Source organism: Actinia tenebrosa, unplaced genomic scaffold (genome assembly GCF_029948245.1).
Source record: "Actinia tenebrosa isolate PJP-AT-01 unplaced genomic scaffold, QUT_ActTen_1.0 PGA_scaffold12__29_contigs__length_12842862, whole genome shotgun sequence".
Classification (NCBI taxonomy): domain Eukaryota; kingdom Metazoa; phylum Cnidaria; class Anthozoa; order Actiniaria; family Actiniidae; genus Actinia; species Actinia tenebrosa.
This window is the reverse complement of record NW_028292572.1, coordinates 5,592,074-5,608,955: the sequence shown is the minus strand read 5'-3', so window position 1 is coordinate 5,608,955 and position 16,882 is coordinate 5,592,074. Positions and strand designations below refer to the sequence as shown.

Genomic DNA, 16,882 nt, shown 5'->3' with positions numbered 1-16,882 from the left:
CAATAATACAGTGAACCATGACAAAAGTTGCTATACACCCGTGAAATGACGTGGTTCGATACGCTTTGTTTATATATATGCGACACCAACATGGCGGATAGCAACCGTCGTCAAGCAGTTAGTCACGTGAGTGAAAACCAAGAATTCAACTACCATTAAATATTAATGGAAAGAAAGTATCAATGGAGCTTGACACAGGATCAGCAGTTTCAGTTATGTCTAAAGATGAATTTGAGAAGCAAGTCGGCAAGGCTAAAATTGAGCCCACAAAAGTTGTTTTAAAAACCTACTCAGGAGAGAAAATTCATCCGTTAGGAATCACACGCGTCAAGGTAAAGTACAACAATCAAGAGAAAAACCTCGAATTATATCTAGTCGAGAGAGGCACAGCAGCACTGTTTGGCCGAGATTGGTTAGCAGCGATACAGTTAGAATGGAAAGAGATAAACAACGTGTTAACACTGAATAAGGAACCTGCAAGTACCAACAACGCACTAGACAATATCTTAAACAAATATCCAACAGTCTTTGAAGAAGGAATTGGAAAAGTAAAGGACATCAAGGCGACATTAAAGTTTAAAGAGGAACCGCAACCAGTATTTCTGAAAGCCAGACAACTACCATATGCCTTGAGACCAAAGGTGGAGCGAGAATTAGACAAGCTAGAGAAAATGGGAATAATATCCAAGGTGGCAACAAGCGAATGGGCCACACCCATAGTTCCCGTACTCAAGAAAAACGGAAGAGTAAGAATCTGCGGAGACTTTAAGCTCACAGTTAATCCCCAGCTTGCAGTGGACCAGTACCCGTTACCCAGGATAGAAGATGTGTTCGCATCGTTAGCAGATGGAGAAAAGTTCACAAAGATCGATTTGAGGCAAGCCTACCTACACATGGAGATGGAAGAAAACTCAAAGAAGTATTTAACTGCGAATACGCACAAGGGTCTATACCAGTTCAACCGGATGTTGTTTGGAATCGCTTCTGCACCAGCAATATGGCAGAGGACTATGGAACAGATTCTGCAAGGAATACCATCAGTCCAATGCATCCTAGATGACATGATAATAACTGGTAAGGACAATACCGAACATTTTAACAATCTGGATAGTGTGTTGAGCCGTCTGCAACAGTACCAACTCAAGGTCAACCTAGAAAAATGCCAGTTCTTCCAAGATGAGATCGAATACTGTGGACACAAGATAGACAAGCACGGCATACACAAGACAGGGGAAAAGATTAAAGCAGTGCGTGATACTCCAGCACCAAAGAATGTCACTCAGCTTCGCGCATTCATTGGCCTCGTAAATTATTACCACAGATTTCTACCAGACCTAGCCTCGGTAATGAGACCACTCCACCAGCTACTGGAACAAGGTAAAGCATGGCAGTGGACGAAAGCATGTGACAAAGCCTTCGAGAAGGTAAAAGAGATGGTCACGTCAGATTTGGTATTGTGTCATCATGATTCCAAGAAGCCTATCCGCTTAGCATGCGACGCGTCACCATATGGAGTCGGCACAGTTCTGTCCCATATCATCGATGGACAAGAAAGACCAATAGCATTCGCTTCTTGCACCTTAACGAAAGTAGAGAAAAACTACTCTCAAATTGACAAAGAAGCATTAGCAATCATCTTTGGAATCAAACGATTCCACACCTACCTTTACGGAAGACAGTTTACGTTGGTTACGGATCATCAACCACTAGTAACCATCTTCAGCCCAACCAAAGGCATACCAGTGACCACAGCTACAAGACTACAGCGATACGCTATGTTTCTATCAGGCTATACTTACGACATAGAGTATAGGAATACTAAGCGACACACTAACGCTGACGCCCTTTCAAGACTACCGTTCGAAGTAACCCCAGAGGATCAAAAGGAAGAAGCTGTTGACATTTTTCACTTAAGTCAGTTTGAACAGTTACCAGTGACAAGCGCAACAATCAGGCGAGAGACAACAAGGGACAAGATCTTAAGTAGAGTCTATGAACAGACCATGTCTGGATGGTCAACTAAGCCAGACGACAAGTTACTACTGGCGTACTACAATCGTCGAGATGAAATCACAACGTATCAGGGATGTCTCATGTGGGGAATACGAGTAATCATTCCAGACACCCTAAGGAAACAAGTATTGGAGGTCATCCATTCAACTCACCTAGGCGTAGTGAAAATGAAAGCCCTCGCTAGAAGTCACATCTGGTGGCCAGGAATCGACTCCGAAATTGAACAGATAACCAAAACCTGCTCTGGTTGTAACAAAGTACGAAACAACCCAACAAAGGTACCCATCCGCCCCTGGGAATGGCCAAGTTCACCTTGGGAACGCATCCATATCGATTTTGCTGGACCATTTATGAACAAACAGTTTTTGATTATAGTCGACGCACACTCTAAATGGCCAGAGGTGTTTCCAATGAACAAGATCACAGCAACAAGCACTATTGAGGTACTACGCTCAGTATTCGCAAGAAACGGCGTACCACAGCAGCTCGTTTCTGACAACGGACCGCAATTCACGTCAGAGGAATTTCAAACATTCATGAAGAGCAATGGGATTCACCATTTTAGATCAGCACCGTTCCATCCTGCAACGAATGGACAAGCAGAAAGATTCGTGCAAACCTTCAAACAGAGTATGAAGGCAATGAAATCAGAATCAGCCTCTTTAAACAAGAAGATAGCAAATTTCCTACTGATGTACCGCAACACACCTCATGCTACCACTAACGAAACACCAGCCAAAATGTTCCTTGGTCGAAACATACGTTCACGTCTGGATTTGATGAAGCCAGATGTAAAAAGCACAGTGCAGAAGAAACAAATGAAGAAAGCACTTGAGAAGAAAACACCTATACGCTTGTTTGATGATGGACAGCCAGTGACAGTTCGAGACTACAGAGGACAAGACAAGTGGGTTAATGGAACCATCAACACACAACTAGGACCATTGACGTATGAAGTCAAAACAGAAGCTGGAAGTTATTGGAGAAGGCACACAGACCAAATCCAAGAAAGGAAGCATGATGAAAATCAAAGCGACCCTCAACCAAGACCAGCAGAAGATGTCTGCCCATCAGCAGTAGAACAGCCATCAGTCAGCACAACCCAGACAAGCAAGAAAGTTACCCCCGCTAAGAGCAACATGACGCAAGAAGGACAAGGCAAAGGACATCGATACCCAACAAGGCACAGAAGCCCACCAAAACGTTATATGTATGAACAATATTAGGACAGTCATAAGAGATATGAACATTCAGAGACATTATTATTGAGTTATTTTTTCTATCACAGTGATTCATAACTAAGAAGGGAGGAAATGTTAGATTTGCATTGATTGACATGTAATTATATATGACGATCGTACATAATAAAACACAAATACACCACAGATGGAGTAATGGGAAGAAATTGGGAAGATATCGTAGCATTTGATATCCCAAAATATTGGGTCAACTAAAGTTCGGTGTGAGCCGTATTTTTGGACTATTGTGTTATGTTAAATAATATGTTCGTTAATTCAATACTACTCGATGAATTTTTTTCAAAGTTTCTCTACATTTACTGCAAATTGTTGGCAACATAATGTCAAAGTTTCATATTTATTGAAAGATTTTAAATATTTTAATCTTGAGCCTGAAATGAGGACAGTTCGGCGCGGTACTATTGCTTACCCCTTGTTTATTTAATTATTCATCACTATTGTCATCTTTCATCATATTCTATTGCTGCCAAAAATTTTCCGGACTATTTGAATTAACCAAACCAAAATTTAAAGATCAATTGCCCTTTTTCACTATGACGTCACTGCTTGTTTATGTGGGAGATAGAATTGCCAAATCCAATAGAAAATTCAACAAAATTTGCTCCTAGCAAAACAGTTTCATCTAAAATGGCCTGGTTTTCAGATATAATATGTGTTAATATGTACTAAAAAATATTCTGAGCGTTTGCTGGCAATTCTACTTCTCTTCGTGGATTGATACAGGCTTTAGAACAATTTTTGGTGAATTTGCGTTGATTTGACCCCCTCCCACGACCGTGATCCTTTGCATTCAAACAATGTAATGTTTTGATGTGATGTCATAGTGAAATAGGGCAATTTAAGGTAGGTAAGCCTGTATCTACTTTTCTTATCTCAGGGCCATTTTCGTCACTCTGTAAAGAGCATATGGGTAAAGTTTCTGAATTGAAAAATAGCATGTAAACCAAAGTCCAGAAAATTTCTTATTTATTTCAGGATAACATAATGCTTGAACAAACAATTGAATAAAGTCATCTTTTTTATTATGGATTTCAGAAATAGCACGAGATGCACTTCACGAAACTGGTCTTTTCAGTGTTGTTGGGGGAATCATCTCACCTGTCAATGATGCATATGAGAAAAAGGTTAGTTAGGGAGGCAATCCTGACTTTTTGTTATAGAATAGACCCCTCGCAGTACGTCAGAATGCAGCTCAATTTGGAGGAGATAATAATAGGTTTCAAATTGTCAGGAGATTGAAATTTTTTTGTTTTGTCCTCCAAATTGATCAAGCTCCTTTGACGTTACATGCAAGGGGTTCATTGACCAAATCTTGAAAAGCTTTAGTATTTAACTACTAAATTCCAATTTGATCTTTGTGCTTTCACCTTGCTTGGAGCTAAGGGCTTTGTTTGTTATTGTCCCATGCTGTGATATAAGAGCCAATTAAAGCTAGTAGATTTTTATTAGTGATAACTTTGCATTTACATGGTGTTTAAATTGACTTACTAGTTATCATTATTATAATTGAAGACGAGATGCAAGAAAAATAAAAAGAATAGAAAACATTAAATGAACCAACAAATAAACCGGGCATAAAATTAACGTTCACAAACTCGCAAAATGCTGGTGAAATTTTGTTTTTAGTGAGTGACAAAAATTTAACTAGCTAAGTTTTGCGAGTATGACAACGGTCCAAAAATTGAAGGACTGAAAAGCTTATAACCCACATCAAGTACAATTGTTATTCATCGCGCCTGATCGCTAGTGACTTTGAAATTTTTGCTAATGAGAACAAAACTTTCTAGCGAGGTTTTGGAAGTAGTTTTAAAAATTAACTTCGTGCCCTGATAAATAAACAAACAAACTAGCAAACAAACGAATAAACAAATAAATAAACAAACAAACAAATGAATAAACCAAGGAATAAACAAATAAACAAACAGATAAATAATTGCATGGATAGATAAATGAATGAGTGAATTTAAAAAATGTTGAATGAATGAATGAACAAGTAAAAGATAAATAAATAAATAATAAATTAAAAATGGGATTAGCAGTGGATTCCACTGAGTTCCAATTGGAATTTAGAATTTGATTTTTGCAGAGGGAGGAAAACCAATGAATCCGAAAAACCCTCGAAGCACAGGAGAGAACCAACAAGCAACTCTACTCACATACAACACCAAGCCTGGTGGGACTCGAACCTGGGTCGCATTGGTGAGAGGCGAGTGCTCACACCGCTATGCCACCTGTGCTTCCCTTAAAGACTCAGCACTGATCAGAAAGACATTTTTTCCACTTAATCCATTAAAATTTTGATTATTTTCCCTGACTTCACTCCTGTCACCCATACTTCCTAGTAGATGAATGGCTTCTCTTTTTATTATAAAATTGGTATCGATTAATACTGTTATTGTTTCAGGGCCTCCTAAAATCGCACCATAGACTAGCAATGTGTAATTTAGCACTAAAAACATCAGATTGGATAAGGTAGGTGCATATCAGAGGTTCAGATAATGGCTGGTCAGTAGCTGGCCATGTTCTCCTACAAAATTAGTTTCAGCTCAGTCATACCTTGTTTTTGGTTCAACGTTACTGGTCAAAATGACCAGCAAGGCAAAGATTTGAATGGGCAAGTTCCAATTCTGGCCAGACTTTATCTGATGATGGTCTTTAATTTTTAAATGCCCTGAATATGTTTTTATATGGAATGCTCTATTTTACAGTTCCGTTCCAAGCCGAGGCTGGAGTTTCCACACACGATAAAAAGTATAATTTTGCTATGCGCGGAAACTGCAGCCTCAGCTTGCAACTATTTTTCGTGGTCACTCGAAGGGAACTGTAAGATGGAGTATTAGATAGGATTCATCTCTAATTACAAGAAACTAAAAAAATTCATTCCAGGGGCATTCATTTGTCTTTCAACTCTCTTAGGGTTGCTTTGAAATACCATTATGAGTTTAACATATTTTAGCTAAAAGATAGTAATGAAATTCTTTTTCTTTTTTCTTTTTTTAATGAAAAAGTAGCCTATCAGTTTTGAATTTACAGTATAGTATTATATGTTTTGAATTTTTACTTCCAAATGTTCTTAATAACCAAGGGGCTGCTTTGATTTAGTCAAGTCAAGAAACAGGGTTCACATTGATCAGCTGGGTGGATTATTCCGAGGAATTTGAGAAATGAGAGGGCATTAAAATTTGGCATTAGATTGACTCTCACTGATTATAAACAAAACGTCCAGAGTAGGTCTGGTGCCTCATGTGTTGTTCTCTCCCTTGCTACAAGGGTTTTCTCCGGGTTCTCCGGTTTCCTCCCTCCGTAAAAATCAAAATGTGAGATTAGCTAGTGTAGCTAGTGGTAGTGTGGGTGAGTAAAAAGTGTCCCCAATTTAGTCCAAAGGCACTAGATTGACAAGTTGCTTAAATAAAGAGATTTGCGAATAAATAAAGAGATAAGAATAAATGAATATTAACATTTTATTCATTTTTAGTGTTGATGACTGGGAAGCAGAAAGAGAAGGTTGGGAAAAGACGGCAGATGTTATGGACTACATGACTAAAATGTGCAAACAGAAATATTCAGGTACTGTGTATACTTTGTGAAAGCTTGCAAGCATATTCTAACTTTATAAATCTGCACTCAAAAATTTCCTGTTTAACAGGAGTTTATAAACTATATTTTTTATTTACTTATGGTGCTAATCTGCCGCTGCCTGTTTGCTCTTTTTGTAAAAAGCATTGAGACTTTCGTCAGAGGTGTTTCAAGGACTCTATTTTATAATAATAATGATAATAATACAGTAATAATAATAATAATAATAATGGGTTATTTCACAGAACTGTGAGATTGTGAAACGTCTGTACAATTGTTAAAATAATTTGTATACATCTTTTTTTTTTTTTTTTTTTTTTTTTTTTACAATATTTTTTTACAACATTCATAATTCTTACTTGAAAACAATACAATTTTTTTTTCTTTACAGAGGGTCGTCTAATTTACAATGCTACTAATTTACAATGCTACTAATTTACAATGCTACTAATTTACAATGCTACTAATTTACAATGCTACTAATTTTTTAATTAAATTGTTTAAACTATATTTTAGATATCACTATTTCATCCATTCGATATTCCAATCAACTTACAAAATCACCCTAATCTTTTCATATTTTTTTTAATGCACTAACAATTTCGACCTTTTTTTAGCTACTTCATATTCTAACTTTTCATAATATCTTAAACTTGTTTGAAAATCATTTAACACTGGAATTTTTTGCTTGCTTCTACACTGATACACAACATATTTCCACAAAACATTTGTATACATCTTTGTAAAATCAGTCATGCAGGTATTTGCTTAGACTATTCTTGCCCGCAATTATTCTTTATTCATGTAGCAAAAATGTCTTAAGTTGAAATAAACATATACTAATAATAATAATAATAATAATATATAATATTATTATTATTATTATTATTATAAAGCACGTAAAACTAGAAGCTTCTACAAGAGCAGTAGAGTGAATATCACTTATTAGAGACTTTGATGATGATGTGAGCACATTGTCAGAGCATCTTTCATGTGCATCAACATTCCATGGTGTTGCTGTCCTTACTGAATAGAATGTCAGTTGCTGCTTGCTCACCCTTTAGAGAGAACGACAACACTCAAGGGCATCCTCCATGAACTTTAACCATATTATCTGAATCTGAATCTGAATCTTTATTTAACCACGGTAAAATACATCAATCAATTACAGCTAAAAATATATAATATAAATGCTAACTAAATACAGATATATAATATACATGCTTTGGATACTGCTTTACACGTAGGCTGTGGGAGTCTTTACATTAAGAAAACACATTTTCAATGTTTTTGTCTCTCTCACTGATTACGGAAGGCTATTCCACAGTGAAGAGCCACTATAACAAAAAGAATTCTTAAGATACTCAGTATGTGGCTTAGGAATTGAAAAATGTATTTTCCTGATTATGTAGTTGTAATTAAAGTGCTACTACGACGAAAATCGCTCAAACTTAGATTCAGCTGAAACTTCCTAAGAATACTCTTTAAAGGTCCAATAATCACTGTATGAAATGTTTTCTCGATATTCAGGATGAAAGTATGATATCTCTACGATTATTTTTTGGAGTCTGTGACGTCATACACTCAATATTGAACATTGCTCCATACATTTCTTTGTAGTTTATGATCAAAATATCAGTAGTAAAGGGAGAAAGAAATACCCAAACACCCCAAAATATAAATTATAGTCACAAGTAATGTGAAATAAGCATATTAGCCACCCTTTGGGCTTCATAGGAATAGAATAAATTAAGGATTTATATACAAAGAAATGTATGTAGCAATGTTTGATGTTGAGTCTATGATGTCACAGACTCCAAAAAATAATCGTAGAAATATCATACTTTCGTACTGAATATCAAGAAAACACTTCATACAGTGATTATTGGACCTTTAAAGAGTATTTTTAGGAAGTTTCAGCTGAATCCAAGTTTGAGCGATTTTCGTCGTAGTAGCACTTTAAGTTTTTTCAGCTCAAAGAGATTTTGGATGTACGTTGGCACGCGCTTATGCATTGTCTTATACATTAGTGTTGCTTTTTGCTTATCTTGACGAATTGCAAGGGCATCCCAATCGAGGTCGACAAGTAATTAAATTATTAAAAACAAACTTGCATCATTTTCCTAGCATCTCCATCCTGGTCTTGCTGTTCTTATGCATAAGGTATCTATTAGCAGCAGGACTGTTGCGGTCAAGCTGAATGTTCTATTCATTAATGCCTCAATTTGTAATCACTCTTGCCTTTATAGACGATGTAACAGTTAAGCTTCTGTGTGGAGGTGATCTTTTAGAGACCTTTGCAGTGCCAGGGCTTTGGTCTGATGAACATGTAAGTTTCAGCATGTCCAGCCTTGTCGCTAGGTCCTTGAAAGGGGAGGGTTGGTATAGGGGAGTGGGGGGGGGGGGGGGGGAGAAGAACCATCAAACCACCCCTAGCAACAGGCCTGATGTCTGTAAAATGAAGTATACATTAAGAGGAAATTTTTTTCAATAACAAGCAATAATGGCAAAAAGCGCCAAAAACTAGACCTTCATATGAGTTTTGATCCCAAGTTTTCGTTTTGGGTTAACACTCAAAACCTTTTTTAAACAGTTAGAAACTGATGTACTATGATAAAATGCCTGTTTGAAGCGGTATTTTCAATTGTACAAAGATGTTGCATTTGTGTTAGAATGTTGCTTTGTCAGGCTTTTTTATAGAAAATGTATGGGAAATAAGCAAATGAAGGCCTAAACCTCATTTTCGAATAAAAGTTTTGCTTTGGGTTAACACTTTGATTACACTTTCATCTGTCACCTTCACTTCCAAACAAGTTCAACTTTCTGAATAACAAGATTTTAGCCTTGTACAACAGCCTTACTTCAAGAAAATAGTTTTTGGTGCTCACTGCTTGAATACGAAAAGAATTCTATCTTAAATAGTATTCACTGCAACCCGTTGACTGGATCCTACTGGTCCTCCAAGTTGGGGGTTGGGCTGACAACCCGCTCCCACAAAAAAGGTTTAATACAGAAACCAGAAGCAAATTATAAGGCCCTATGTGCCATTTAGGCACGAGGAGGATAGCTACAGGTACAGGTTGACTAGGTTTAAAAGTACTAATTATTTTTGACTGGCTATTTTTCTTAGATCAAGAAGATTGTTGGTGAATATGGTGTTGTAGTAATCAAGAGACAGGGCTCCAACCCTGAAAAGTTTATTTATGAATCAGATGTCCTTACTGAACACAAGGTAAGAAGTAGCTACCTACAGCAGAAGATGCTACACTGTATTTAAATTTTGACAAACTAATGTTTTAACGCTAGGGATCATGCTCGCTGAGGGGGATGGAATGACAACAACACATCTTAAATCACAATGAAATTTGGTTTATGAGCTGGTGAAGGCAAGAACAACTAAATTATACTCTAAATATCTGGAAAGAAAAGAATTAAGCTTAAATTTAGCCTAAATTTCTATTGTTTTAGCCAATGTAAACAAACCGTGATGTCATAATGAAATAGGGCAATTTGGGGGGGGAGGGGGGCTGGGGGGGAGTAAGCTAACAACCACCAACTGGCAGGTCAGAACACAGAGGGTGGTTTAGAGACAGGACCTCCTCAAAGAAGTTTTAAGTTTGAACCCTGGGAAGTGCGATTTCTAGTGTTCTAAGGCATTTACAGCATATGCATTGGCTATTGATATTTTAAATAGCAAACAAGCAATTCAAAATATGGCTGCAAAATTATTGCAGGGGGGGAGGGTGCCTGACTCTGCCTCCTAGCTTGTGATTTATTCACTTTTGCAGCTTTCTGAAGAAATGCTCGCAATCATTTTTCATTTTTAATTACTTCTTGTCTCTTATACACAGAAAAATATTCACATCCTAACAGAGTGGATAACAAACGATATTAGTGCAACAAAGATAAGGTTTGTTCTCAGCCCATAATTTACAGTCTTTAATATTATTATTTAACAATTATTCGCTGAAGGCGTAGTGAACATCAGGGAATGATAACAGGGCTGTCAACTCTCCTGGATAAACCGGGAGTCTCCAGATTTTGGACCGTATCTCCCAGTCTCCAGATTAGAGTCTCAAATCTCCCAGATAATCGCCGAAGCTCACCATTTCTTGTGAGATTCGACTTTCACATTGTTATTTTACATCGCTAACAAAATCAAAACATTCCTCATAAACTGTTCTTGCAAACAGGCCATTGTAATATAATCAATAATCTGGTTGGTCAGAAATAACCAAGCACATCAAATGTTACAAAGTCAATGACGTCTTTTCATGTCCCTTCCCTATTTGAATATCTTGGAGGTTGACAGCCCTGTAATAAATGAAACGAAGTTGAGGTTATTATTTCGGATATTCACTGAGCCTGAGGTGAATAATTGTTTTAGTATAAATACACAGGTGATTCTTTCAAATAAAGAAAAAAAAGAAGATAAAAGACATTTTTTTCCGGTAACAGCAACAAAGCGGCTGGCCACCATTTTGGATTATCGCTGGAGGTGATTATCGTGTGATAATCTGAGTTTCTCGATCAATCAGCGTGCGAGATTTTCAATAATCACCTGCTTATTTATACTAAAGTGGATTATTTGCCAAAGGCGAAGTGAATATTGGGAAATATTTACAGAGATCTGAGTTTTTGAGTGGCAAGGTAAATATTTCCTGATATTCACTGAGCCTGAGGTGAATAATTATAATTTAGTATTTTTAACATAAGTAAATTTAATAAATAACTGTGAGAGAGGTTCCCCCCTCAAATTCTTTTCATCTCTGCAAGTGGTACAAATCCACAAAGAGTATGCGCACGCATACATTATCATAACAGCATAAGATGGAACTTCGGACCAATGAGCACACTGGACTTATTATCACTCAGTTAACTTTTCTCAAGGTTACGTGCCCATCCAAATTTAAGAAACTTGACGGGCCATGATACCAGAACAGGAGCTTTATGATGACAATTATTATACATTTCTATGTACTGTTTAAAAAATGAGCAGGAGTGTTTTATCGGGTATAAAACACGAGGTGTAGCCGAGTGGTTTTAGACCCGATAAGACACAAACTGCGAGTTTATTAAACGGCTTAGAAACCTCATGATGTATGTTCTCATATTGTACAGAATACTTTACGAAATGAACCAAGTTTGATAGAGAAAATCCAAGTTAAAGTTTATGCAAATGAAGACGAATCTTTATCAGATATAAAATCACCTTCATGGTCATGATTCCTATTGTGTTTCCTTCATGAATTATTAATGAGTTTTCTATGATATTTTTCAATAAGAATTCATAAAATCGATTATTTTCCTCAACTGTCTTCTTAATTTTACTAAATTTGCATTTTTCAATTTTGTGGCCCTGGTCAAGTTGGATTCGCATGCAACCTTGAGAAAACAGTCTATTATTTAACAATTATTGACCTCAGGCTCTGTGAATATCAGGGAATATTTACCGAGATTTGAGTCTTCGACTGGTGAGGTAAATATTCCACCAATATTCACTGAGCCTGAGGTGAATAATAATTGTTTTAGTATTTTTAACAAAAGTGGAATTAATGAATATTGGAGGAAAAGCTTTGTTTTGTCGATGAGCTTGTCGATAACATTTGCTGTTCACTGTTATTTTCACCTGTAGATGAATATAATCCAGCATAAAGTTGTAAATTATTATATTTATCATATCTACTTGTCTAAAAATACTAATAATGTTACATGACAGCAAAGAAGACCTGCAGGTTGATAGAGTGCACGTACTAAAACTGTGAACATTAAATAGTACTAATTAGTACTATTTCATACAAAATCCTTTGTTTTCTTTTGTTTAATTATCACTATTTAGTGCTAAAAATTAGTATTTGTTTCACGGATTTAGTGTGAGCACTCTATTACTCGTGAATCAAATACTTTTATTTAATTGTTGTGTTAGTATATCAGTAAGTTCAAGTTTCGTTATTGTGATGGGAAATTTTTAATAGGGTTAACCCCCGGGGGGGGGGGAGGGGTACTCCAATATATGGACTATACAGGGATGATCCGCTGAACAGGGTATGGTTTTTCGAGCTTCTTATCATAAACAGAGTATGCAATTTCACTCAAGTTCCAAGTTCTTCCTGAGTTTCCTGTCATATTCAGAGTTTCTACTTTCGTATTGACTGAAACTGGTTATTATGGTCGTAAAAAATCGATACGCGAGCTGACATGATAATTGAAACGGGAACTCAGTGCAATTAATTATATCTTTTGTCATAAACAGGGTCTACAAATTTGGGTTTTTTTGTCATAAACAGGGTGCCCCTTTCAGAATCCCAGCGGAACACCCCTACCCAAATTCTTGTTTGTTGATACTCTTTCTTAATTCTAGAAAATATTATTTTGTCAAAGTTCAATGAAAGGTTATTTAATATTATCGTTAGTAGATTTTATAGATGGATCTTTAAAGGGCCACTTGGACGAAAATCGCTCCAAAATTAAAACTCTTTCATTCGAGCTGGAACTTTGCTGAAATAATCTAGAATACATTAAGAACCACCCACTGGAATGTCTTTTTGATATTCGAAAGGAAAGGGCCAAAATTTTACGATTTATTTTCGTCCGCCATTAATTTCTTTGAATCACAGAATTCGACTCAAGAAGACTGGCACGAGTACTTATGACGTCATTTACTCAACCCAAACCAAAACATTGGTGGGTAATGTATGTGTCATGTTCGTAAAACTCGGTTTATTTGGTTTATTCAGAAAATATATAATGTTTCATTCGGTTTCCTAACTACTATATGACCAAATAATGTCTAGGCGCTGAAATTTTTCAGTTTCAATAATACTGACGATCATAATTCGAAAATTTCAATACATCTCGGCACGCCAAGAATCACAACAAAGTAGGACGCATGGACGAGATTCTAGCGGTTCCATCGCGCGAAGTGACTGAGATATTCGGGATTTATTCGAATCATTTTAAGGATAACAATTTTTCAAGGCATATTTACATACGAGGGCAAAGAGCAACCCCACAATTTGTGTCCGCGAGACATCCGACACAATGAAAGAAAAATCTACGAGCTGAGTGACAGACGCCGCTGTCGCGCGAGTAATAAATAAGAAACCTTTGACATGTTCTATTACAAAGATGATATTAGATAATCGTATGTTTGTACCTATTCAATGCATAATAAACATTTTGAAGCAAATAATAACCGTTCTGTAGTAAATCAGCTAGGAGAATTACGAGCTCACATTCTAAATTATTCGGCACGTAGATCTAAGTATATTGTCACAAATCTTTATATCACAACGCAGAATTCAAAAGGCAATCGGTTGTTTTCATAACATCAATCACTATTAGATTACATTAAAACTTCAAATTTAAGATCTTTATATCATGGACAGTACGTAGCAAATACAAATAATGAAATGAACATAAGGAATTTTTATGAAAACCTCTTCCCAAGCATTGCTTCTTCTTCTAGTTCGGCTTCATCTTCATACATTATAACTTATGGTTCTAACTCTTCAGGATTGACAAAGCGAGCGTCCAAAGGAGTTTCCATCATATTTGAAGAGGTATCAAAGGTTTAAAAAAAGTCTGTTTAGAGATTCTTTTCACGACAACGCGTTTAAAACATCAAATAAACTTCAGGTAATCTAACAAGAAATGTATAGTCAAAACGACGCTAACATGACGGTGTTGAGTAAATGACGTCACAGTGTAAAACTGCTGTACATAATGACTCGTTGGCCGTGACACAAAGAAATTAATGGCGGACGAAAATAAATCGTAAAATTTTGGCCCTTCCCTTTCGAATATTAGAAAGATATTTCAGTGAGAGGTTCTTAATGTGTTCAAGATTATTTCAGCAAAGTTCCAGCTCGAATGGAAGAGTTTTAATTTTGGAACGATTTTCGTCCAAGTGGCCCTTTAATGCCTACTAATAACAGACATCTGCAGGCTGTTAAGGCTACAGATATGTGAAAATATCTCTAATGTTGATATGTAATTTATTTATTTGCAGAACTGCATTGCGGCGAAACAATAGTGTCAAGTACCTGTTGTCAGATTCTGTCATTGAATACATTAAAACCAATGGTCTCTATACTTCTTAATTCACACAATCTTCTAAAACCATTCCACTGATTAATTTTAGTTTTTATTATGCAGTTCCAGAAATTATTCATATATTATTATTTGTTTTCTCCTCATTAGATATTCATGAGTTTGAGAAAGAGTATAAACACTATAAGTGTGCAACACTTTGCACTATTTAGTAATAAAAAGTGCTAATTAAACATTAAACAGTAAGATTAGCATAATTTAGCAGTATTAGTGGTATTTATGTTACACACTTATAGTGTTTGTACTCTAGTATTTCCTCTATTAAATAAGCCTACCACAGGCTTTAATACGTGTAAGCCCCCTTCTAATAATTAAGCTCCTAGTCTGTGGCACCAAAATTCCTATTACCCCTCAGCCTCTAAACTGTGTTAGCTCTCACCTTTAACGAACCTTGTGGTATTATTCCCTTTACAGGCCTTTAAAAATTAATTCTGCCTTTAGGGATTAATATTATAATGGATAAAAATGATATCATTATGAATTTCCAAAGATCAGGAAAATTTATAGCCCAGCCCCTAATAAACTCCCCCCCCCCCTTCACCGGCGCTTTTAATAAGCGCCCCATCCGAAAGCACTAAAAAAAGAATAACCCTGGGGGTGCTTAATAGAGTAAATAAGGTACAGCTTATTCCTTGACGAACAACTAACTTACAGGTTTAGCCTCGTTTAAAAGTAAATCAAACTTTATTACAAAACTCAACTTTAATGTAAAAAAAAGCAATTGTGTGACCCGAACAATACCAATGTTTTGATACAGTATCGCGTATGGACTTTCATCTATGGATATTTATGAAGCTATAAACATAGCTAAACTAGTCCTGTGAAAATGGTGATATTGAATGGTGAACCCCCGCGTGCTTCATAACAGCACACAGCACGCACTCGCGTTTTCTATTTCTTCAATATTATGACAGTACTGGCCTTTATCATTTAGATAAAGCTTGTGCAGAAAGAATTAGTTGTATATTAATAACACATAACCATCTTGACTGTCATTTTTAATTTTACAATAAAGGTTTAGTAAAAAACTGGTCATGCATACTTTAATATCAGCTAAACATTTATTTATGATTACAAGTCACAAATTTTCTCTTAAGGAGGCTGGAAACCGTTTTTCTTGAGTGTGCATGCGCTCTAGGACGATGACGTTTTAATATTCAAACTGAAAAAAATCAAAAACTCTACGGTGAAATTTCTTCAAATTTTGCTCATGGATTTGGTTTATGTTTTCAAAAACTTTAAAAAATTCTGTAAGAGGGAACTATTCCAAACAAATTTATTGATTTTTACGAATTCCCTCTTTCAGAATTTTTTCTTTTTCATCAAAAAGAAGATTACAATACAAAGTTTACATATTTTTTAAAAAAAAGTTAAAAAAAAAACTTCAATGTTTGGTTCTCGAGTTATGACAAGGGTTCTAATGTCGTCATAGCAATGTTTTATGTCATTTTTTCACGTTCATTTTGATCTTTGGCTTTCCTGGTTTACTTGCTGTCATATTGTGGCCATATTGTTATTTTTTAGTTCATTGTGAGTGTATGTGAAGGCACAAAACACTTTCCAGCCTCCTTAAAAACACGATTTTGAGTGTTGGCTCTCTTAATAATCAGCTGATGTATCAATTATGATCAAGTTGTTTTTTGCGCAGCCATCACCTCAGTTGTGTTAAAATATACAGGCATTCAGCCAAGACCAAAAGAATTTTGATCAACTTGTAAATTGTTTATAATATTATGTACATACCTTACCATACAATAGACCATGAGCCCACCACAAACAATTAACAATTCCAAAAATATATTTTCATTACTTAGAAAGACCATGTATAAATTAGTAATTTCATAGAGTTGTGTTCTCATATATTAAATCCCTGCATTCTCAACTTTCACATCCCCATAATCCTTTGTGTCTTTGGGGGGTAA

At 36.0% G+C, this 16,882-nt stretch overlaps 1 protein-coding gene and 1 pseudogene across 2 annotated transcripts in view; one reads left to right on the top strand and one right to left on the bottom strand.

Annotated features, from left to right (window-relative positions):
* LOC148912098 (uncharacterized) overlaps positions 1 to 139 on the bottom strand; it is a 2,357-nt pseudogene extending 2,218 nt beyond the window's left edge.
* Positions 1 to 15,990, top strand: part of LOC116287624 (nicotinamide/nicotinic acid mononucleotide adenylyltransferase 1-like) — a 23,132-nt gene extending 7,142 nt beyond the window's left edge. The window contains exons 2-9 of one of the 2 annotated variants that reach the window (XR_016119408.1): positions 4,308 to 4,396; positions 5,677 to 5,744; positions 6,748 to 6,839; positions 9,098 to 9,177; positions 9,979 to 10,080; positions 10,155 to 10,234; positions 10,700 to 10,758; positions 14,860 to 14,937. Coding sequence is in view for 1 of the 2 variants with exons in the window: in XM_089028124.1 (XP_088884250.1) it covers positions 4,308 to 4,396; positions 5,677 to 5,744; positions 6,748 to 6,839; positions 9,098 to 9,177; positions 9,979 to 10,080; positions 10,700 to 10,758; positions 14,860 to 14,950 (581 nt within the window). In the remaining variant the exon portion in view is untranslated. Of the gene's footprint in view, positions 1 to 4,307; positions 4,397 to 5,676; positions 5,745 to 6,747; positions 6,840 to 9,097; positions 9,178 to 9,978; positions 10,081 to 10,154; positions 10,235 to 10,699; positions 10,759 to 14,859 lie in introns of both variants that reach the window. The other variant, XM_089028124.1, reaches the window with a different exon arrangement.
* Positions 15,991 to 16,882: the final 892 nt, after the last annotated feature.